The sequence below is a fragment of the Salminus brasiliensis genome, chromosome 11, assembly GCF_030463535.1.
Source record: "Salminus brasiliensis chromosome 11, fSalBra1.hap2, whole genome shotgun sequence".
NCBI lineage: Eukaryota > Metazoa > Chordata > Actinopteri > Characiformes > Bryconidae > Salminus > Salminus brasiliensis.
The window spans coordinates 17,419,567-17,445,047 of NC_132888.1; the positions used below are offsets into that span (position 1 = coordinate 17,419,567).

The 25,481-nt window shown below is 42.2% G+C and overlaps 1 protein-coding gene across 1 annotated transcript; it reads left to right on the forward strand.

Annotated features, from left to right (window-relative positions):
- Positions 1–1,617: 1,617 nt before the first annotated feature.
- abhd15a (abhydrolase domain containing 15a) lies at positions 1,618–11,132 on the forward strand. Its single transcript, XM_072691137.1, has 3 exons — positions 1,618–2,823; positions 7,221–7,573; positions 9,679–11,132. Exons 1-3 carry the CDS (start codon positions 2,272–2,274, stop codon positions 10,226–10,228), a joined length of 1,455 nt encoding a protein of 484 aa, XP_072547238.1. The 5' UTR covers positions 1,618–2,271; the 3' UTR covers positions 10,229–11,132.
- The last annotated feature ends 14,349 nt before the right edge of the window (positions 11,133–25,481 follow it).

The window sequence follows — 25,481 nt, forward strand, 5'->3', positions numbered from 1 at the left end:
CTAATTGTACCCCATTTTCTATTCAATATGGAAAGCCAATTACCCAGTCCCTGTTCATGTGAACTCCCCCCCCCCCCCATCACTAGCAATGCCTCTCAACACTAGCACATGACTCTTTTCAAACTGCTGCTGATGCAGGATTGCTAGGTAGCCAGCGCTCTCTCACACAGCAGCTAACAGACGTCTGCGCTGACCAACAAACATGGGAGTCATGAGCTTTATCTAAATCAAAATAAACAAAACTTAAAAACCTCTGAATCCATTACGTCTTTAATATTCATAACAGATCACTTCTGACTGAATAAATAATAAAAAGATGCTCAAATGTCCTCAGAGACCTACACGCATGAATGCAGCGGGGAGAGCTTATCAAGTTTTAGTAAGACAGCTCATATGTCGCAGGGTAGTAAATGAGATAACAGCAGGCTTAGTAAAAACAAACGGTTTAGTAATGATCTAATGTAGCTCATGCTAACAGCCCTGTTCCTCGCTCAAGATGAGTGGACTTCCTGACATGTGGTTCCCTGAACGGACTAAAGAAGAACAAGTGGTTCTGAGCAATTGCTATTTTAATAGATCCCAAGTACTGAACATCCAGACCATCCACAGTGTCAAGCTGTGTGGAGCAGAAAACAGAATAACCAGATGAAATGAAAGGTGTTTGGCTTTGACCTTCACATATTTAAAGGTATTTGGTCAAATCAATCATTCTAGCTACATACATGTGAATATCAAAAATATATAATGATAATAATTTGTTGGTGCACTAATGCGGATAGTGTAGCATAGAGGGTAACATATAGGTTAACAACATTACATTCCCTGTGGCACATTAGGGTTTAGCTAATTCCCTGTATGGCAAGCACACCACACCACACCAATAAGAATCGTTGGGCAAGACTCTTAACACTTTCTGGAGAGCTCTGGAGAAGAGCATCAGCCTAATGCTACAGAAATAAATGCAAACGCACATCTACATTAAGATACAGCACAACGTACCTTAGGTTTCCCATGGGACCTAGAACAAGTCCACAGAACTGAACCCCGAATTTTAGAAGCTCTAACAGTAGACGCATTCCTCTGTAGCTGTGCTACTTCTCCATCTCTTGGTGTGACTTGATGAATAACAGAACGCCTGTAATCTTATAACTCGCCTGAAGCTTTTTTTGTGTGTGTGTGTATGTGTGTGTGTGTGTGTGTGTGTGTGTGTTCTTTTGAATGTTGTGGGTCGGTATATTTGTAGGCCAGGTCATCTCTTTTCACCCTCTTCCCTCTCAGATGTGAAAATACAGTCACAGGCCATTACCTCTCAAGCTCGATGAATAATAATTTTACAATAACAATTAGTGCAAACTGAAATTAGTAGGGACATTAGTAGTCTGTATGTGCCAAAATAATAATAATAATAATAATAATAATAAAGGCTGGGACATTGTGTGCCAACCCTTCAGTGAAACTTCTCTCTCTTACCTGCAGTCAGCTCTACTAATATGTTTCACCACAGTGAGGCCATGACCTACATATTAGGGGGGAAAATGAAATGAAGGAAAGGAGACAGGACGGAATGTTTCATTGAAGTATTCGGACGCAGCCATTGAGTCAGTGATAGTACTTTTCCCAGTCAGGTGGGCGTTGCTTTCCCCTCGCTGAGAGGAGCTCCTGTCTAGCTGTGGATGCTGCTATTCATCATAATAACCGGAGAGCTGATAAGGCAACAGTAGCTGCACGTCTCGGCGTATGAATTATACAGACCTCTCTACATGCTGCTGCTGCTGCGGGCTGGAGGAACTGTCTGCACAGCGCCTGCTGACTTTAAAGAGGTGAAGGAGAGAGAAGAGCTGTTGCATAACCCGCAGAGCAGAGCAGAGCAGAGCAGAGCACAGCACTCATACAGACACACACAAGCAGCAGCAGCAGCAGCAGCGCTTTATTTGAAAACCTAATGGCGCCAATACAGGACGCTGTCTTGCTTTAGTCTAAAACGGGCGTTTTCCCCCCTCACTCTGCTGGACTCGGACGTGGATTACACATTACTTCTCCAGAAATGACCCATTTTGGACGCTGTGAGAGGAGCGAGAGGCACCAGTGCGTAAAACTACAGTGAACTTTGAATGGTCTGTTCCTCAGCTATGTTGCTGTGCGCGTTCACGTTCAGCAGCAGCAGCAGCAGCAGCTACAGCTACAGCAGTATGGACCCGGACCCTTCCGACTGTTGTTAACCTCTTCCACCGCCTTCCAGCTTTCATCGTTCCTCCAACAGAAGCCGTTCAAATGCTGGAATGGATGGGCGCTGTGTGCGTGCTCGTCCTGGTGGCCACAGTCTGGCCAGCGTTGAAGCGCTTCGCGGAGGCATGCACTTCAGACACCGAGCACAACAAAGTGCAGGGGCCACCACAGCCGCCACCACCACAGCCACCACCACCAGGTGCAGCAGCAGCAGCAGCTCCAGCTTCAGCTCCAGCTCCAGCTCCGCCGCTGGCGTTTATCTGCAAACCGTCCGCGCTGGCCAACTACCTGCTCCAGCACTGCAAGAGCTTCTGCAGAGCTGACTCGACCCCTGCGTGGAGCTGGAGGAGCTTTCCCTCTCTGCAGACCGTGTTCGGTGCTCTGTGGCCGCACGACTCCACCGTCCATTTCGTCCGGGACCACTTACAGCTGAGCGATGACGGACTGGTGGCTTTAGACTGGGCTGTTGGTGGTGGTGGTGGTGGTGCTAGCGGGGCACATCACATCAAGAGGAGAAGGACTTCCAGTAATTCCACCAGCCCCATTCTTCTCATCATCCCTAACTCGTTTGGGAAGATCACAAGGAATGTACTGAAGGTAATAGTGGAGATCAGGAAGTCTTGCAAACATCTTGTGGGGCCTACAACTTGAGTGGTGGTGTTTGGTAGGAGCTGAGCCACACCTGAAGGGCTCTTTTATATTGGTGTGGCAGTAATGTTTTGCTTATCAAATCAACACCATTATGGTATAATCATAAGACAGAGCCGTGTGTGTGTGTGTGTGACAGAATGCAATATCAGCTGTCTATATCAACCAAACTTAAGCAGCATCTGTTATATAACTGTCATTTGGCTGAAATCATTTTTACCAGCATTCGGTGGAGTTTTGCAATGCCTCAAAAGCCACTTCGTGTTTTGACATCTGCAGCTTTCTTTAATCCTAAGGCTCTGGTCTGCAAAGCGTCTGCTTCACAGCCTCTCTTTAAAGTCCTCCAATGCAGAAATGTTCAGTAGTTCTTGAGAACTACTAAGAAGAAGGTCCCCATATGCCATCCTTTTATCTTTATGTGGTGGTGCTGGTGCTGGTGGGGGTGGGGTTCATGCAAGCTGGAGTGTAATGAAGGTCTGTGCAGTGCATGGGCGTTTCTGTCACCATTGCACCAGGGTGTCAGGCCAATTAAGCTTCTCTCATGAGAGTAGAGCACAGCAGAGCTGTCAGAAAGGTGTTGCATTCACTCTCTCTAAAGCCACCTTGGAGAGAAATTGAAAGCTCTGCCTATTGCTTGGTAAATACTGGGCGAGCTCTATAGGCGTACAGTGTGTCTTCTGCATCGGTGCAGGGTAGAGTACCCAGCAGTGCTGGGTAGAATTGCTAATATCCAATATAATTTTCCAAATTCAGCCTATTACAGTACATGATGGCACAGGAACAACAATACATAAAACCCTACATAGTGTGTTTCTGTGGACGCTGAGATGCTGGTCTTTTGTCTTGGTGTTTGAAGTGTGATTATGATTGTTAAATTCCAAACTGTGTAGGTGATAAGCCCTTACGTCACTTCCACTTTTCATCTTACATGGAACCAGAAATATTCACAAGCAGCTTTAGGAGAGTCCCAGTAGAGTACAGAGTCTCTGCCGTGTGAGCCTAAGACAAGTCTCGAGTCTTTGGTGGAAGTCTCAGTCGAGTCTGGGGTCTGTAATAGTAAATGTTAATTTGGCCTCATTATTAGCTGCAAGCTAATGGCTTTGTACAAAACTAAAAGCCCTACTACACAGTGTGTCATGGATTAAAATAAACCTTTTATTGTAGAAAATCCTTCAGACTAAATATTACAACCACAGCAATAGTCATCATACAATATATAGCATAAAAAAGTACAACATAACTCAAAAACACCTTCTATCCACCGCCTTCCAAAGAAGACCTGCATCTGTAGTTGAGAACCTAAAACAGCCACCCAAAACTGAGAGAGATGGCTTGGTCATGAAGCTGTGGTGAAGCGGTTGCGTCTGGTTCTTGGGAGGCTCATAGGCCAATATCCTACCTGATAGCCTTATGACCGCCCGATGCACCCGTTTTACCAGAGCTTAGCAGAACTAACTTTCCCTCCAGAAAATGGTAAGAGCAGACGTATGGACGTATGTGGAAGAACAGTAAAGTATAGTAAAGACTGCTGTTTAACTTACTGATCTTTGCCTCCAGGCCATGTTTAACGTTCCTGCTTTTGGGGTAATGTCCACTAACTGGCAACTTTTCAGTGAAGTACTTGCAATATGTTGCAGATGGCTCTCCCCCAATAGAATAAAGAAAAGTACATGAGAAGCATTTGTCTCAAAAACATTTGAAGCATCAATATTTAAGAGTATAAGCATTTTTCCATCTCATTTACTGTTTTAATCTAATTTTAATTCTAATCTTAATTCAGTTCATTTAAAAAAAATATTTCTGTATGAATTCAGTTCAGTCACAAGTAATATATAAAAGCATGAAGCCAAGTCAGCTTGCAAGTTAGTCAATATGTAACTTGAGTCCAAATGACTCACTCTAGTCCTCATCTCTGGTGGAAACCACTAGTCAACAAGGTATCTGGCTACAACCTATCAGACTACAATGGGCAGGGAGGGGGAGTGATTTGCATTATACTTGCACCCACTATTAAAATGACTAGACTTTTTTATTAATCAAATAAATTCTCAATTCTATGTGTTACAGATAGTATAACATATATTCAAGTGCAAATATAATATTTACATATTTATTATTTTAAACATACAGATTATTACAAATTGTATTCAACCTAAAAAAGAATATGTGCATAGGTATGTCTATAGTTCACATACTGCATGTATTTGAATGTGTTTAGTTCAAATATCATCTTAACATTTACACAAGGGGCTTATTCATGGGTTCTTCTGAAATCAAGGGCGTTAAAAAGGAGTTTATCCTGCTTCCCTGTGCAGGAAAGTCTTTCTACTAGATTGCTGAGCATTGTTGTGAAGATTTGATTGCATTCAGGAACAAGAGTGTTAGTGAGGTCAGGATGTTGGATGATCTCCTCCCAGAGAACACAGCTCAGTGCTTGGGGAATACCCCTCTAGCCCACGCCTGGCATTAGACATGGTATCAATAGGTTCATGTTTATCTATCTGCTCCAGAGAGTCCTATCCTATTGGTAGGACTTCTCTACAAGGGTTACACACGCTGTGTGTGTGTGTGTGTGTGTGTGTGTGTGTGTGTGTGTGTGTGTGTGTGTGTGTGTGTGTGTGTGCGCGCATGCGCATTTGCACATCTGTGTCAGCAATGGGTGTGACTTAAAGTAGCTGAATGCATTCACTAGAAGAGGTGTCCAAAAATATTTAGACATAGTATATGACTGTTGAGGTTACGTCTTGTTTTTGCTGCATCTGTTCAGGACACCACCCTGTAGAATATTGAATCGATTGTTCCACCCCAGAGGAAAAATGAACCTGGATTTAATGCTTGTTTTCTGTCAATACAGTTGAATCTGAAAATCAATGTGGAATGTCACTAATATAGATGTCACAGCACTGCTTATGTGGAACTGCCGAGAGCTTATAAGGGTCCAGATGAAAGTAGTTCTACTCCAAAAGTAGTTCTAATTACTATCGAATCTAAGGCAAATCCATTATGCTTTGCAGCTCTTTGGTGCTAATTTTGAAACATTATTAAAAAGTTAATTATAATGAAATAAGGCCATTGCCAAGGGCATGATAAAGACATTAGAAAAATCCTGGAAAGTTGCCTATAGTTATTTTAGCTGTGCTTATTTGATTTGTCACAAGACAATGAGTGACTAGTATTGTGATCATTTGTTTCACTACAAAACAGTGAATGACTTAAACCTTTATTTCCCCAAAATAAAGGTTTATATTTCTTATATTTTTCCCAAACGGAGAGGCTGGTTTCGCTGCAGTGGTGCTTTTGGTCTACTGTATGGTAGTTAAATTTCAGATAAAACAGTAAATCATGTGAAAGAGTGGAAACATTTGGTGTGAAATCCCTTTTGAAAACTGCTGACCCATTTGTTCATTACACTGAGTGTTTTATGATCGATAGTCCATGGGCCTGAGTGCTCTATGGAGTCGACTCTGGTCTCTAAGAGGGAGTTTTTTGGTGGTGGAATCAGAACACAGATGACGTCCCTCACTTCAGGGCAATGGGTCCATTCTTCTTGCCGACATTTGCTCTTCCCCCTGCTGACTTGCACACTTGTGTATGTGTGTGTGTGTGTGTGTGTGTGTGTGTGTGTGTGCACACTGGCATGTAGATTAACCAGCACTTGTAGCACAATAGAGACAGGACACCTGTGTGGTAACTTATTAATTTGCATACGCTTTGAATGGTATGTAAATTTTAACCATGCCCTCTGACCCATGCTCACACTTTGGATTTTTTACAGTGCAATACAGGTCAGAAAGGGGTCAAATGCAGCAGACCTAACAGAGGCTGTAAATTACCAGCATAGTTGTGGTGTACAGCTTTTGTGTTTTGTAGAAAAGCGCTGTTTCTAGTCATGTACTGAGATAACCAGGTGGAACAGAGTGCGGTCATTGACCTTACTCTGACTTTAGACTGAATGCTGGCTTATGAAAACTTCTCTGACTTGTCGAACACGTGAGGAATGTGGAGGAAGGCAGCCGTGCTGGTTTTCTCCATGTCTCGAGACCCCATGACAGAATTCCACATGGGCCTGATGTTTAAATGGGGAAAAGTACTGAGCAGCATGGGCTACAATTACATGGCCTGCTGGTTTGCTTATTTCGAAAAGATGTGGGTCAGTGACACGCTTCAGAATGAAGTGGAACGTTTAGAAAATTGATATACACTTCATAGAGCCCAGTGTTTGTTTTCTCAAGGGCGTGAAAACTGTTGAATGTGTGGAAGACATCTCTTTTTACGTCACTCGTGCCTGTTCGACCCCTCGTCTGCTGTGATTGGCATGTAATAGTATGTGTGCTTTTTCTCCGTAGCTCTGTGAGGCGGCTCTGAGTCACGGCTACCTCCCTGTGGTGTTTAACCGCCGCAGTCAGAACAGCACACCCCTCAGCACTGTCAAGCTGCAGCAGTTTGGTGACCCCGCTGACCTGAGGGAGGCCGTGCGCTACATTCGTTACCGGCAGCCCGCCGGTCGTCTGTATGCTGTGTGCGAGAGCACAGGCTCAGGCCTCCTCCTGTCCTACCTGGGGGAGTGTGGCTCGTCCAGCTACGTGACTGCCGCTGCCTGCTTGTCCCCCATCTTCCGCTGCCAGAGCTGGTTCGAGAGCGGTCCCTCCTGGCCCTTCAACTGGGCCCTTGTGCTCTACCAGAAGATCTGCCTCAGCAGGTATGGCTAAAGTATAAGTTCATAAAATTTGGTTTGATTTGGGCTGTATGTAATGCAAGGATGTCTAGATCCGATTGCAGACCAATATACTAAAATATTGGATCAGGGTTTGGGATTGGCAGATTTCCCTTTAGTCTGTCTTCAAACTCCTAATATATTTTTTAGATTAATATTTAAAAAATGTAATGCTTAAAAATACTAAGAATCATTTTTAAATATTTGTTGACAGTCCAGACCATATGAAAAACTATAATCTTGGTCCGGTGACCTAATGATTAAAGTAAAAATATAGATGGTGATAATATTTCCAAAATATGGAGATTATTGAGAAATTAATGACACAGAAGATTGCTCAAGATTTAGATATAATAGATAGCTTGATCTGAGCAAGGTCAGGTCACATAATAGCATTCTTGACTGTTACTTAATAATAAATAACCAAAGTCATTCTTTTTATGTATTTGTTGATAATCATATACAATCATTTGCTGGTATTTTGTGGGATCCAAAACATGCACTCCAAACATGCAATATTGCCAATGTCACTGGCTGCCAAACAACCCTAAAACATGATGCTTCACCCAACTTCTTCACAGTTGGCAGGGTATTCTTTTCTGAAAATGCAGTTCCTTTATTTTCTCCAAATGTGCCTCTTCTGGCTGTGGCCACAATGTTCTATTCTGACATCATCGGTTCACAGCACTTGTATCCTTCAGCTTCTCTAGATGTTCTACAGCATACTTCAGATGTTGAGTTTTGTGATGAGGTTGCAGGTAAGATTTCATTCCTGTGACTCTTCTGTTAAGATTCTACCACAGTGAAATGTCACAGTGAGTCAGCTAAACCTTCCTGTGGGTTCTTGGCAGTCATGTAGGGGTGATGATTTGCCAGGTCTACAAGCAGAATACAAGCAGATCTTAGAATTTTCTTGGCCTTTTAGATCTCATCTTGACTTCCACTGTTCCCCTGAAAAAAACAACAACTCTGCTGTCATTTTACTTTTATTTATTTATTTATTTTAGATCTTTAGACAGTTGCTTGGAGGAGCCCATGTTTGATGAGTGTTAATACAAGGTGTGAAGAGTATACAGAATGTATAGCATAGAGAGTTTATCTATCTGATTGTTCATAATTACAATTGGTGACATACCTCAGGCCTGATTTGCCGATGATATCGGAGATGTTTTTGAAAAAAAAAAGAAAAGAAAAAAAGGGTAGATTACAATTACACATTTCATTACAAGCAGTGTAAATAGTCTGGTTTAACTGGATGAGGTGCAGCACATTTTAAACATTATAAAAGACAGTATTTGAATAGCACTTTTTAATAATCTCTCACTACTGATTAATTTTTTTCTGCAATCACATGTGTTTTTTACATGTATTTTTTCAATTGTGATCTAATATTTTTACCATATCTCCCACCCAAATGGCCCTAATGATTTTCATAAGTCTGCTTACTTACATTGTAATTTCTGCAGCATTTGTCAGCATCATTTGTTTGTAAGTGAACCGGGGTGCAGCATGGGTTGAATAAAAAGGAATTACAGAGACTGTAGTTGAGGGAACAGCCAGAGCAAAGATTAATATGTTTAGAATATTGGTTCCCAGTTGAAATATTTGTTATTAATCTTTCAAAAACAGTGTATTTTTAAAAGCTTATACATTTTTATTAAAATATGCAATTTCTATAATAGAATACTGAGTGGGCTTATGATACAGTAGGACTTATTTAAGTCTTTTAAGCCCAGTCCACATTTTTTAAAAATAAATAATTCATATCAAACAGCCTAATTTTAAGCAGAAATCATCCACAACTCCAGCCTAAATCCTCTCTCCTACAGCTATTTTCAAGCTGTGGTTTGAACTTGCAAAAACAAAATTGTTCCAACAGCCATTTTTCAAAAACATTAACCCGAAGCACTTCAAATTGAAATACAATATTTGCCATGGTAACCAGTGATGTTTATCTGGCACTATTGATTTCTGTGCCATGTCTGGGCAGTTTGTGAGCTCGGACCCATATTTCAAAATGATGATGAACAGGATGACCTGCTTTTCCTCATGAAGGGATCGTTGCTGATTGTGTTTGAAATCTCCTGCAGGTATAGAACAGCACTGGGCGAGGTGATCCACACTGACAGCCTGTTCTCCAGCAGCTCATTGAGGTCCATGGAGGAGGTGCTCTTCTGCCAGGCTGGCCTGAAGGGGGCGCAGGTAGAGGGAGCTTGGGAGGCCTACTGGGAGCGGAACGACCCGTTAAGGGACGTGGACGAGGTGGCCATCCCCGTGCTCTGTGTGTGCAGCCGGGACGATCCTATCCGTGGTGAGCCTCAAGCCACACTGCCCCTGGAGCTCTTCGAGAGCAACCCCCACTTCTTCCTTCTGCTTTCTGCTCAGGGCGGTCACTGCGGTTTCTCCATCCCTGAGGAAGACCCCATGCTCTGGAGCCACCAGGCTCTTCTGGAGTTTTTTAGGGCCACAACAGACTTCTTCGCTGCTGAGGAGCGGTCCAAGCAGGCGGCTAGGCGAAGGGGGCTTAGCGGAGCCGGGAAGGCTTTCCGTCATCGCAGTGTGAGCACCTACAAGAGGCAGCAAGTCTGCTCCCACAACATCCACGCCATCTACAACTGGCAAAGGTCCTACACCAGATGATGAGCGCTGATGTCTCTTTAACTTAAAAGGGGGTGGACCAAGGGTGCAATGACAATCATACAATTTTAAGAGTTGTTGGATGACAATGCAGCTTTTTTGTTGACGATCTTGGTTTTGTAGATATACTCCATCTACACGAAGAATTTTTTACATACTTTTTAGATCTGTTTCATTCCAAATTGAATTCCAAAATTTAAAAAGGAGTCATGTAGAGGAACTCTGCTTTGCAGAGTTTAGTACCATGGTGCTTCCATTATCTCTTTCATTCCCTCATTTCTTGTGTTTGACAAAGTCAGCAGAGGTGTTTTGAAGGTCTCACTGCTTTTGCAACCATCTTGCACATAACAATGACAAATAAAGCAGCTCTTCAGGACCTTGGGCATGAAGTTTCCATGAGGCAATCTGCTCTGTTCGAAGAGCCTCTGGAAGGTTTAGTGTGACTGATGATGATCTGCTCTGAGTTCTCTGTTCGAGGAGCTTCTGGAAGGTTTAGTGTGACTGATTATGAGCTGTTATCAGAGCTTGACATTGTACTAGAATTCTGGGAGAACTTGTAGAATATTTATAATTGTCTCATTAATGTGTGTGTGTGTGTGTGAGAGAGAGAGAGAGAGAGAGTGTAGTTGTCTGAACTGCTATGGTTTTTGTATTCCACACTGAGGTTTGCAGGGTAATGTTTTTTTTTGTTGTGTTTTGCAATGGGTGGAACTAGCTTGTGGCTTTTCACTGTAAACTCAGAAGCTGGACGGTATGCCAACCCACCCCTCCCATCACCCCCCCCCCCCCCCCCCCCCCCAAAGTGTTTTCACTATTTGTAATCCAGTTCTATAAGTCCAATCTATGTTTAGTTGTTAAATTATGTACATGCTTGATGAAGGACGTTAATTAAAAGATTTATCTGAAATCACAGCCTCCACTTTCGCATTTATTTGAAAGGTGTATGTGGTAACTGATCGTATAGAAAGCAGACGGCACGTTATGGCCTGCTATTACATAACAGCAATGCAACTTTTTTCCCTTTGTCCCAGTGTTCACCACAGTCATGATCAAACTTTTTGTTTTTTTTAATTGGACATTTCCCAATATAGCTCTCGCCGGCAGCCAGAGCAGGATGAGTGTGTGGGCCTCTGATTCAATGTGACAGTCTCTGCAGATTCTCTCTCGGATGCTTACTCTGAGAGACAGCTGTGGAGCAGGCGGAGATAAAGGCTCCTCTGCCTCTGCATACCCGATTATTGGTCCATCTGCCCCTACCTGTGCATTTCACAGTGACCCCTGTACCTAGCATTGTTTTTTTTTTTTTGCTGCATAATTCTAGTAATTTAATTAACTTTAAACACCATCAGAGCTGTGGCAAATAATGCCATAGTTTGAGATCCATTTGTTATTTAGATGACTAATGGATGTATACAGCTATGCAGACACTGGGTTTCTGCAAAGGATGGATTTTTAAGGATTTTTTTTCCTAGAACAAGTTTGCACAGGCTTCTTGTGTAACGACGTTACAAATACTCTAGTAACATCCAACCAACCACATGGGGTATGGCTCTAACCACTTGGCAAAACCCTAGCAACCACCTGGAATACCACAACAGTTAGCAGTTGAGATCTATTCATGTAGATGTGATGCAGTACTGATAACCCATGCTTTTTTTTTAGTCTCAGTGGGAAGGGCCCTGAGAAAAAACAGACCTTTGTAATCAGCACACTAATTTGATTGGCGTAATTGAATTGCCCTTTGAAGCTAACAGAGTGCTCTTTTCTTTAAAGGATAATTGTTAAATCTCAATTGATTTGAGGAAAGATTCCCTTAACCCCTAATAGGGCGTGATTACGTAGTTTCATATACCTCTGCCTGTTCCACTGAGAGCTCATTAACACCAAATGCAAACGGTCCTTAACCCAGCTTTGCTGGGTAATTTTTACCTTCCTGTCAGACTGCTGTTCAAGCACGTTTCAACTAGGCACAGGCTGGACGAGTCACGTTATTACACCTTATAGACGAAGAAGGTGTGTATATAACGTTAAATAGGTTTGTGGGATTTGTGAATTCCTACAGTGCCATCTAGTGGCTAATCGGGGAGGTGCACAAACTCGAAGGGAAGGGAGCAGGACTGGCTAGTGATGCTCAAGTCATATAGACAGAATTTTTCGAGCTGATGTAGCTGGAGTCGTCAAGCCCACCGGGAGAACTCCCTGTGTGTCTGGGTAGGCATGTGCCAACAGCTGAGACCCGACCTCATTTATTTAATTACTTTATTCAGAGTTTGACGAGAGAAGTGAATTTGTGCAGAGCCAGAGTGATTGAGAGTCACGCCCCAGTGTTATTTATTATGACCCAAGAGGAGCTGACGTAGACGGATACAGGAAATGCTGAGGCTGTCTAGTGATTGAAGTATTTAATTATAATGAATCGTATTATTTTTGAAGGTATTTAATCAAGACTTATTGCAGTTCGACCCTTGGGAGAGATCACACAAAAGCAGAGTAGTAGTAATACAAAGAAAATGTATTACTACCACTTAAATAACATTATTTTCATCGTGAGCATGACAATCACATGATTTCCAGGAATTCAGATTCAGATTCAGTGTTTCATCACAGTTGTCCAGTGAGAACAGCAGGGTGTGTGGTTCAACCTGTAAATATAAACACGGCACATAATTATTTATTTGACATACATCTCATATACAATGTTTCCAGATCCTCTGCTGGAAGACTGCAGAGCCTCGCTCTCATACAGCCTGTAGATTCTGCTAAAGGTCTGTTCAGGTTCTGACAGTCCCTTTATGGTTGCTAACTAATTTATTAACATCTAACTAATAAATATGAACATATTTATTTATGTTTTCAATATATCGACACTCCAGACTGTGCGGTCGAACTGTGTGATTCAGGCTTGTGTACAACTTTTTGATTGGATGTACAGTTTGGGAGAACCAATGAATTTTTGATGTATTTTGAATTTTACTATTTTACTGATTTTTTCCCTCTAGGAATGAATTTATTTCATCAATAATGATAAAAACTTTTATCAATGTTGATACAGCCAACTAGCAAGAGCACCACAGCAACCACTAGGGATACCACAGCAACACCCTAGGAACCAATAAGCACCACCATAGCAACAACACTCAACATAGCAACACTTCAGTAATTACTGGAATTGTTAGTATGAACATTGTGTTTCACTTTTAAATGATACTTCAGACTCTGTATACTTCGGGTGTAAGTGGTTAGTGTGGCGCAACAGATAACACCACTAGCTGTCAGTTAGCTACCACACCATGTGGGAGACTGGGGTTCGATTCCCAGTCTGGATGACTGTGCTGTGCTACACCAATAAGAGTCCTTGGGCAAGACTCCTAACACTACATTGGCCCACCTCTGTAATACGTGTGACCTTGTAAGTTGCTCTGGATAAGAGCGTCAGCTAAATGCCGTAAATGTAAGTGCACTCATGGTCAGTAGCTGGATATTTTCAAGAGAGCCATTTGGGAGTTCAGTTTGATCAATTGGACTCTGTCTATAAGCACAGGAAAATCGCTGTACAATCAAATGTAATCTACAGAACGCGCAAGAGTTTTCCTTTATGGTGATTTTCTTTATGTCACCGGCTGTTAGTTCCTTGCACTCAAGGCTCCTGCTGTAGGAATGTACTCCCAGAGAGGTGAGTACTGTGGTAGGGCTGATATTCTACAATCCTTGGCTGTGGTTTTCATGGTGTAAGATGATGATCTGTATGCCAGGCCTCAATGACCTCAACTCGCCTGGCCAAATAACTGAGGCTTGCCTTAAAAAGCTAACACTGCTGCACTGCTGGATGATGATGGACAAGAACACCAAATCACGTGGCTTGCACAACCAGTATAATGAAAATCTGTGGCCACAGATTACATTTGTCTTGTCAGGATAATGTCTGTAATGCCTAAAATCCACTTTCTGTCTTAAGCCCCCCCCAACCACTTAATATTGAATGTGGTTATCGGTCCTGCTTCAAGACTCGGATTCGGCCTGGCTCTTAGGCAGCAGATGGCAGTATGGGAGATCACTGGATGAGTGAGGAAAAACCAAGCTGGACGTGACAGGCGCAACGAGGCAGGCGCCTCTCCCTTCGGCTTGGAAACTGAGATTATATTTAGCCCCTATTTTGAGTGGAAACACTACACGTGTGGCCCAAATAAGCCCCACTTCGACATGCGTGCATTGAATGTCACAACATGCCTGAAAGAGTGGAATTTCACACAGCTGCAGAGTTTTCTGAGCTAGCCGCTCGCCTGTGCTCATGCCTTCATTATCAGGATGTCGCCAGCTCGATCTCGCGGCCTGTTAGATAACGACACAGTCCCAGGTTTATGATCTGACCAGCAATTAACCCAGTTCAGTGATGTGTCAACTGCTTAGTTGGAGGAAAGTTGGAGAACTGCTGGAAAGGTTGTGTGGTTTTTCCACTGAAAGATCTTCAGGTTTTCCAGAAATGCAGATGCCAGGCTGAGTTTGTCTGAAGCTAGTGTGGATACGTTCTGTTCACGCTGGAGCCGAAGATGGTTGATAACACCTGTGCTGTTTGACCTGTAGCTGACTGCTCTCTGTTTCCACTACCCAGGTGTGACCATTTCCAGCTTAAGCAACAAATATTTGCTGTGGCCTTCGGCAAATTCTCCACATGTACATGACGCAGGAATACTAGGTGGGGTCAGCTTAAAAAAAATATATATCTCTCCTCTATCTCACTCACCCTTTCTCTCTCTCTCTCTCTCTCTCTCTCTCTCTCTCTCTCTCTCGCTCTCTCTCTCGCTCTCTCAGCCCAGTTAACTCCTTTCCCCTGGGCAGGGCACAGACATGAGTAAGACAGACAGTAGGAAGATCTAATGCAATGTGACACGTTGTCTGGCTGGGCAGAAGGGGACCAGATCAGTGGAGAAATTGGTGCCAGGATCTTACATTCTTCCACCTTTGACTTGGCCGTGGAGAGCAGATGAATCGCATTTCTTTGCGATTGTCACGGCTGATTGAGAGAGAAGAAAAGGAAGCTGGTGACGCTTAAACAATCCGCTCGCGGGCTCCCACTGTGGTGGAATTGCTCTCTCTGGTGGAGGCTTGCATCAGATCTTTTTTTTCCATTGTCCAGCTTCGTGCCTGCGTAGCACGACTACTGACTGACAACAGATGAGCCTGGCAGGCTAGGCAAAAGACCAGACAGGCCTTTCAGATTCCACAGTGCATTTACCCACCAGCAAGGACCCAGTGACTGGGTCTTCATTAACAGTCCTAGGAACCCAAAGTGCTCAGCACAGTCGTGTGTTTTCCTTGCTCTAACAATTCTCAATAAGGGCTTGCTTGGTAATTATCTGACAACTTGCATAACTTCATGTGTGTCAGAGAGATTAGAGAAAGCACGGTCATGGTACACACACTCCAGCTCTCCTGGAGGAACGCTTGAAAGCCGCCAAGGCCTACTTTACAGACAGATAGAGTATTTTAAAGGTGCCAAAGAATGCATTTGTGGAGTATTTCAAGTTGCTCTTTGATGTAGAAAGAGTTTGTGACTTTGTTTGGGTCTAAAAATGCCCAGTTTTACAAGCCTTTTTACAACCCTGTTATTTTGCCTCAGAATGAAGCCCAATGTTTCACTTTTTATTGTGGGCTCATGGGGAAAAACAAAAGATAAAATCTGTTTTTATTGGCTCTTTCACTTCTTCGTGACAGCCCACAGCTGCATACTTTAGCATAGCTTAGCATAGCTTAGCATAGCCGAGCCTACCCTAGATTAGCATTGTAAAATCAACAACAACAAAACATTTCTGCAAATTCAACAAATATCGAGTCTGACCGGATAGCGTTGCTGTGCGCTCTGGGTCCTCTCAGCACTGTGTGAAGCTAGCTAGCTTGATGAGATTGTACCCAGTTGGCAATTCTTCCCCTTTCTGTCAGCCTAGCATTAGCTATTTGGCCTTTTAGCTGCGCCCGCAATGTGGCCCCGTTTGGTTTCCGACAAACGTGGCCCCTCGCTGATACTGGCTCGCTAGCAGGCTCTCTGGGGTCCCTCTGGTCAGCTAGCATTAGCTTTAACTTTTAGCTCCCATATTCTCCCTAAGTATTCGTTGTGTTTAGCCTGGAAAAGCTTTCGCTCGTGGATGTATGTACATTTTGGGGATTTAAATCTAATAATTTAAGACTACAGTTATGTGACAGTTGTGGGGTTTGGCAATTGGCTTGTTTTATAGCTCTGTTCTACTCGTGTGAGTTTTAGGACACAACCATATTTAAGGTTCATAGTGTGTCAGTTCCACATACCGAACTCTCACTATTCAACAATGCCAAGATAAGAGCCTCCATTCTAGAGCCTCTATAAACGTTTCATGGAGGAGGAAGCCAACCATTTTACTATGTACTGCTCGTTATTAATCAGTGCTTTACTCCTACATTCAGATATTTCTGGATAAGTGAAGTAGAAGAAGCAAAGCAACGTGTAGGTTTAAGTTGAATAGAGGTAATTTAGATACAATATTAGCAGCCGGGAACACGCAGGCTCACTTCAGCTGATTTAGATCAAATAATATGTAAATAGATGGATCGAGGAGCCAACAGGAGGGATGTTCAGTACTTGTATTTTATTGTATTTTATTTATTTATTACACTGTGTTACTAATCTAACCTGCTTACCCTACTTCAGAAACCCAACATTCTGCACATTTGCCTGTCCCAAAGTCCAACTTGTCGTTTCTGGTTTTGCCTAAGTGTATGTTAATATACTACTTTGCTATTATGATTTCTGAATTTATGAAAAGCATCCAAGCAGTGTGCAGATTCATACTGTATCTTTGTGGTAGGTTAAAACGATGTTAACATTCTTTCCTGATTGTTTTAAAACAGGCTGTTAAAATGTTGCCAACTTTGGGAGACTGGCAGTGCCAGTCCAGGAGAAAAAGGACACAACACACCTGACCCAGCACATGAGGAGCTTTTTAATAAGTTAATAATAGTTGAATATAGGGATGGACAATACTTAAGATATTGTACTGCCTTACTATGCTTTTATGAATTACCTTGGATGATTTGTATGTTTATGTCTTTTTTAAACAATTACATTACATTTCTAACAGAAAAAAACATTAAGTCCTTGTGTTGTCATTGTTTGTCAAGACAAGGTTTGTCAAGATACAAGGTCTGGGTTATGGAGAGCATGATTAGTTCAGTCTTTTTCAGTTATTATTCTCTGTTTAGCGTTTACAATCCTTTTCAGAAACTCATCCAGTGGCCTGTGTGCCCCCTGACTTGTCCTTGAAAAAGCAGCTTCTGGAAGGAATTGGAGAAAGGGAGGAGTGTGGCCACCTTGAGCTCAGACGGGCACCTGCAATCTCCAGTCCATGCCAGCTTCCACTCCTCCTGCTATAATAAACTGCTGGTGCTAGTGTGCTGGAAAAGTACAGGGTCTATCTGCTGCCTCTACGATGTTATGTCTCATTACGTCCACATGAGATGACCCTGGCCGCATGGCATCCTGCCCTACTCCCCTTTTCCTTATCCCTGCTGCTCCCCTCTCCTTCTGCCGACACCACACGTCATCTAGAAAACAAACACAGCTCTCACACATCGATACACAGGCCGATCCTTGATTTTTTTTTTTATACAGCTTGTGATAGTAGCCTTTGCCTCTGTTAGTTTGTAAGTTTGTGATGCAGCAGTGAATGTGTGGACAGTATATGCATGTAGACCAAGACGGGACTAGGAGAGGTTAAGCATTGGCCCTATGTGGGTTGTACACTGCACATGGGGCCTAAATGGGACCCATGTGAGATTAAGGTAGACTGTAACAATGAGGCCTATTTGGGAAACTCAACTGGATCCCAGTAACAAAGTATGTTCAAACCCACTCAGAGCCCACGTTCCACCCATGTGAACCTACATGACCATGGTGGCTGGGAAGATAAACAAGCAGTAGAAAACACTAAAAGCAAGCAAGCTGATTTGGGTAAATTGTAAGTTTAGCTATGACTAAGAATGGGCAATAGCACAATAGCTGCTGATACTCAGCAATATCAATATCAGAAGTAAGTCTGATCTGTCTTTTTCTGCATGACAAATGGGAATGCCTTGTAATTTCTACAATAAAAAGCAGTAAATGTGGACAAAAAATGATTTTTGAAAGCCATTGAGCTCGTATTAAATAGACTATGGTGTGAAGTGAAATAAGTGGTTTGAAATAACCATGATCTGCCATTATAAAGGATTCAATTTGTCTCATGTGGCTGTCTGTGACTGTGTGGGTGTGCATGAGGAGAGGAGAAGCAGGGTGAGAGGAAAAGTAGTTCCTGCCCAATAAATGTATTTGCTGCAGTCACTGTTTCAGTGTTTTAGCATCAGTGACACATTCCATTTCAACAGTTTCCTGTTTCTGGAAAAGAGCCACCCAGTGAGGCCTAATGTGAACAGATACAACAGTTAGTACTAAAGATCAGTCAGAAAATCCAAAGTTTTGGCAGGGGTAAAACTAGAGTAGCTTATACCTGGTGCCCTTACACAAGAAAAATAGCTAGGACCTTCAGACACTGATCGGAGTGACTGAATTCCCATTTATGGCTGGTTTCCCAGACCCGGATTACACCTAGACCTAGAATTAAAAAGATGTTCATGGTAAAACACCACTGGCATTGCAGATTAGGCCAAACCTAGGTTTAATCTATGTCTAAGGAACCAATCAAGAAGTATGTATGGTTGCATCCCAGTGTAACACAGTGCTCCATATTGCTCAGGACCACTTTTGTTTCCATAAAGAACCATGTTTGTAGTGGAGATATGGGAGTGTGAAGGACAATAAAATTGGTAAATGGGCCTTTGGTTTACATCAAGGGATGGTTTTCTGGACCTTTAAAATGTTCTTCACACTCACACATCTCTGTTACAAACAATGGGCTTTACCATTCTTGTAATGAAATTCCTTCTTAAAACCCACTCTTGCAGAGGGTTCTTTCACAAAGATTCTGACATGCACCAATTTTTTCCAATTTTGGATTTGTTCAATTTAGGAGGAGATGGGATCCATCATTATAAGAGCAGAGCTGTTGAGTGTATGAATGAATGTAGTCCTGAGCAAACTGTTGTAAACCCTGCTGCATACATGTGATTGTAATTTACTTTACAAGGGGACAGCCCTGCTGAGACTGGGTCTCTTTTCCAGGGGTACCCTGTTAATAAGAAAAAGAGAAAAAAACAAAAAAAATAAAGCCAGAAATTGCTGCAGAAATAAGAAACAGACATTCCAGCTGTCACATGCTACTCATGACATTCATTAGCCAACTGTCCCTATGGAAGTTCAATATTTAACACAGTAGGAGGCCAAGTGTAACCTAATGTGCCCTGCAGCCTGCTGCACTGGTACACCCCAGCATCAGTCTTAAGCTCTGATCTCTAATGCAAGGGTGTAATCATTCAGCTAATGGATTCCACGCAAATTATTTTCATTTCAAATCAACAGGTTACAAATCCTTTCAACGAGAGAAAGAGGGGAAAAAACCTCCAATCAAATTCAAAAAAGTACTGAACCAAATCCTGCATCTCTCTTCCAGTACCCTGCCCCCAATCTGAAATTACTGTTCATTATCAGGAGTGATTTTCTGTCAGACAGCAAAAGATTAGTACAAGTGATTAAGAGAATGCTTTGCAATGCTGACTTTCTTTTATTTATTTATTTTCTACTATTACCATCATGTCTACCATTACATACACATATATGGGGAGCTCTGAGGCCTGCTAATTTTTTATAACGTTGCTGTGTAGTTAAGCGGTTAAGATAAAGACATCTTAAGCTAGCATTTGTTTTAATCTATTCATGGCAAGGAGGTACATCCGTAAAATGACTATATTTGCATTGTAGACAATGCAACCTCTTTTTTCACCACAACTGTAAAAAAAAAAAAAATCTTCGTAGGTAGGCTTCTGTACAATGGACCATTACACAACAAAACACTCACTGGATTTCAGACATCCCAGCTAATGTAACTGTGTAGAGAGTTTGAAATATCTGTTAAACTCCTCTTAAATGCCAAAAGGATTGTTTACTTTGGACCAAAAGTTATTTGACATATAAATAGTAAAAAAAAGTCTATTTACAACCCTGTTATTTTGCCTCAGAATGAAAAAAAAAACAACCCAAAAGCTCTGCTTCTATTGGCTGGTTAACAGCACTAGCAAAGCAAGCGGATCTTGCATACAGTATTATAGCATAGTTTTACCACTGGAACAAAAGAAAAAAACACCATAATTATTCCAGATAGTGTTTGTGTCCACTCATTGTGTCCTCACAGAGCGATGCTACTGATGCTGCTGAGATTGTAGCCAGTTAGCTTTTAGCCCTAACATAACTTGCCTTGCAGAGTTTGGCCTTTTCAAGTCTTACCAGTAAAGAAATAAGCCACTGCTTTTCCTTCTGATGTGTGTTTAGCAGACGTTGGAAAGGAGAGAAGGTAAAAGCCACTTGACTACTTTTAGCTTAGCGTGGATCCCTGTTTGCTCCCCCTGGCTTTTGCTTGCTGCTTGCTGAGTGTGAGCTCCATTTCTCCAGACACTGGCACAAGAAAAGTGGTGTTCATGAGACCTGTTTCGCATAGCAATCCCAATTTCCAAACCTAGCAGAGTCTGGTGGTGATGTGCTGCTCTCTAGTATCAGCAACACTGATTTTACTGATTTGCCAGCTTTGACTAGGGCTGTCACTGGTGTCTTGGGTGTATATAAGTTTTGACAGTGTACATATAAGCATAGGCATAAGCATTTAGAATTTTTTCCAGCCCTGTTTTGGTTTTTCTTTTGAGGGAGGTTTGAGGTTCACTCTATCTCAGTTGCATGTACCAAACTCATTAGTCGGCTATGCCCAGGTAAATACAGTTTGGCATTCAAAACAGCCACCAAATGGTACACATGGCACACTTTCATGAGTTTCAGTTTCGCTGATTCTATTGTGGTTTGAAATCCCCTGTTGATTCAGTACCACAAAGCAGGCTGTCAGTCTCAATGGCTTTTAGAAGAGAAGCTCTGGAAACACTGAAGCAAATTAGCCGGCCAAAGTCACAACCATTTTAATGCCCTTGTCTTGGCCTGGTAATATTTTAGCTCACAGTTGCTCGTTTCACCCGTTTCACTCGTTTCCCATGATCTTGTGGAGTAAAACAGTGAGTTAGATGAGTTTCACTCCCGCTCACATGACATGGGTCAGCAGTTATGTCATGATTGCTTAACCAAAAGTAGAAAGGAAGTCGCCTCAGTCTTCTTCTCATTAGGCCACAGTGCAGCCTGAGCCGGCTAGTCTGCGTCCCTATGAGGAATTGCTCACATTCCTCTTGGATTAAGTTTCACCTTGCGGAGAAAAGAGCATTTACATCCCACTACATATACCATCAGAAGCAGCCCTGGGTGAGCAGATCAAGTTGCAGCATCAGCCATGCGAGAGGTGCAGGAAGAAGAGCACTGACATGGCTGTCATGGGGTTGAAAAGGGTCATAAATAAATGAGACTATCATGTTTGCCCTATAGCTTACAAAAATCGAATTGACACAATGTTCCCCCTTATTGCAGATATTATCAATCAGTCAAGACATGTTTGGTGTTCATCGTTTGATTCTGTAGCTTGCTCTGGAGCTACAAGGCTAAAATACTGCACTAATTAGTATTGTATAAACTGCCTGTCTATATCACACTCACACATAAGCATATTGTTTTGTACTGTGGACTAACATAGAAATCCACACCCTACAATGCACAGACTGGAATCATTATATCTTATATTTTGTGGTCATTTAGGGGGCAAAATTAGCAGCCTTCCCTCAAGTGCTACAGCTTTAGATTGCTGACTATAATTAGTGAGTTATGTATATATTAGAAAAAGCTATTAGCTTGGTTAACTAGCATTACTCTGCTAAATTAATTCAACACAAAAGTATAAACTAATATAATAAAAATAATAAGTAAAATGTGTTAAAATTAGCATGTTTACCACTTAACAAGTTTTTTATATATTGAAAGAAAATGAATGGAATTGCAGTTGATTTATGTATTTTTCCCCTTTTTTTATTTGGAAGAAGTCACTAGCTATAAAAGGACAGTTTCCCAGACAGGGATTAAGCTTAGTCCTAGACTACATTGCATTCTGAATGGAGATTCTCCACTGAAAAGAAAATTATGCTTCCTCACTGTTCAGGAAACCACACCATAGAGTTTGGGGCGGACTGGTCTGCAGCGACTCCGAGGTTCAACTCTGGACAGCCATCTTGACGCCTAAATTGCATCTGTATTTTTAGCCATTTTTAGATAACACTGTCAAACAGTGGCAGTGACCAAACACATGTCTTTTTTTGTGATGACTTAACAACTTGACAAGACAAGCAAGTTAGCAGCCTAACCTCAACTAACAAATGCATTATCCCCATCCATAAACTCTAGTCTGCAGCAGTGAGTGCAAACTAGGTAAAAGGGACAGTCATGCTAGTGGATTGCAGTGTGGCTCAGAAGAGCCCTTCAAATACACAAGCGCATACAGCTGCCTAGGTGCTGCGGCCGCTCTCTGTGGGCAGGGTACAGTGCTGCCTTCCTTGTGCATGCCGGCTTTGCCAGGTTATATAAAAGTAATGGAAGTGGAGTGCTGTGCTATAGTTGGAGTAGCAGCTCTATTTGTGGAAAATCAGCTGGGCTGTATTGCTGGATCTGTGTCAGACTGTAAGATTGTCAGCTGTGTATGTTTGGGGAGAAAGGGGGGCTTGATTTCAGACAGGTGTGCCAGTAATAGGGGGTTTCTCCTTCTTCACTAGGACAGGAACAGGACAGGAAAGTCTGCAGGAATGCGAGCTGTGACCTCATTGAGACGAGTGCAGGCGGAAACAAAGACAGTGTTATTGCTTGACACAGCACTTGTGAAACTTCTTGAATTACGAAAATGCAGTTTTTTTGCATAGATGAAATGAAAATAGTTATATGTAACCTTTGAGGTCATTGCACACATAAAGAAGCATCACGGCTTCAACAAAACTAGAATACATACGCTTTTAAAAGTACAGGTGCCTGAAAAGATGCTTCTTGGTACTCCTGGTTCTTACTCTTGTCTCTTTACTTTAGTATGTCTAAACCTCATCTCTGCATGACACATCATGCAGCCACTCACCATTTCTAAGTCAAAGTTAAAGGTTTCCAGCAAAACACAGGTGTGTTGTAAGTCAGGAGGTTTTCCATTCTTTCTAAATAGAGGGAAAAGTGCTCAGAAATTATCTGTCCAATCAAGGCTGTTCACCTCTGATGTCTCGCCTCTCGTCACAACGATGTTAGATGAGACAGATATCATCCGCAGTCTCCACCATGAGGAGACTGCAGCCGTTTAACTGACATTTGACCTGAGACGTCACGTTAGCCAGCATGTTTTCTCTGCTATTAATTATATATATATTAATTTACTATATTATTGTAAAATGCTGCCATAACATTAAGGAAGAACAAAAGGACAAGCTATTCAACATTAAGGACCAAAAGTGTTTTTACAGATGTGAAGACAGTTTATTTTTTGTACACAGCTGATGGAAAATCCACCTTATTTCAGTTAGAGCCAATATCCTTCATTTTTCTTGCTTTTCTTTTTGTTCCAAGATGTACACATATGACATATGTCGGGGTTTATGCGGCAATACAGTCTGGAATAATTTTCACATGACCACTATCCAACCTCTCTTTATCATTTAAAGTACCATTATGTCGCATTTGTACCTTAAATTTACTTTAAAATCTTTGTAACAAAAAAATTGACCACAGTGATAAGGAAAACAGTCTTTGACAATGCCAGTCGCTGCTATTGCACCATATAACTTAGTAAACCTGTAATATTACTTTACAATAACATGCTTACTTTACAATAACATGTCCACATGCTTCTTTCACCCTTAGATTGTCCAGAAATGAAAAGCAAAAACTAGTTTCATCGCTGTTGTTGGTAAAATTACACTGATTTGAATTGGATTCAGTGCAAGGAATCCCACTCCATGGAAAAACCTCTAGAGCACTAAAATTTTGCGTGAAAAACTTTAGCTTGGCAAACTTTAAATTCACAACTGACAGTGGTCCTGTCTCTGACTGCTCTGACCTCTGAAGAGTCAGCCCACCTCTGAAGACCTAGAGCAGAGGAACTGAGATCTTTCTGGGATTTTACTTTTCATCTTAGATGAATTAGCTAGCATGTAATTGGTAAATTACCGCCTCGGCTGAAAGGAGCTGACACGATAAATAACCCACTGCTAAAAGCACTAAAACTCAGTGGGTGGTACTGTACTGTCCCAGCTGAGAGAAAACAGCCTGGCCAGCAAGTCAAGCTGGTTCCGAATAAGTTGAATGTTTTAGCTAGTTTTCCAGCATAACCAACCTGACCAGACTTGTCCACCAGTACGACCAGCTTGACCAAACTTGTTAACTAGCTTTACCAAACTAGTCAACCAGAATGACCAACTAGACAAACTGCTTGGTCAAGTTGGTAATGCAGTAAAACAGCTTAACCATCAAATGTCATCAAAAGTCAAACTCAAACATATGCAATGCTGGTCGAGAACTAAGCTACTAACCAGATTTTTAACCTTAGCCAGCAAAGACCATCTCAGACCATCTGAAACCAGTTACCATTAATAGCCAGTCCCAAGTCAATGACATGGCAGAAGTACGTTCACCTTCCTGTTTTTACTGTGTGTGGGAGCTGTATTAGCTAGCCTGCTAATTGCTAAGTTATCCCCAAGCTGAGCTATGGAGAGAGGAAATTAGAGAGAGAGAAAGGCAAATAGAGAGAGAGAGAGAGATAAGCACAGACTTGTTCAACAGGGTGCTGTGACCCAGTGGTGTGTGTGTGTGTGCTGCTAAGGGAATGTGGGTCATGCACACCGAAAGCGCCGTCACATGCCCTGCCAGCTCCTATCACACCTCCAGCCACCAGGGCCATTACATAACCTGTTATTGATTTCTCCACGCAGTCAGAAGGCACAGTTCACCTAGTACCAGTCCTGACTCGCGCTGACGTAACCACACCAGGTCCAGGTTACACAGTGGCCTTGGTGGATCTCAGGGGTGAGAGCTGATCCTTCAGTGTCTAGTATTTGATTAACACTTTCCCTTCTTCACTACAGCGTCCGCGCATTCATGCGGAGAGCGAAATCGTTCATGCTAGATTAATCAATACTCTTTCACTGTGAACTGGATGGAAGTAATAACGCACTGCATCGGTGTGACCCTAACTGA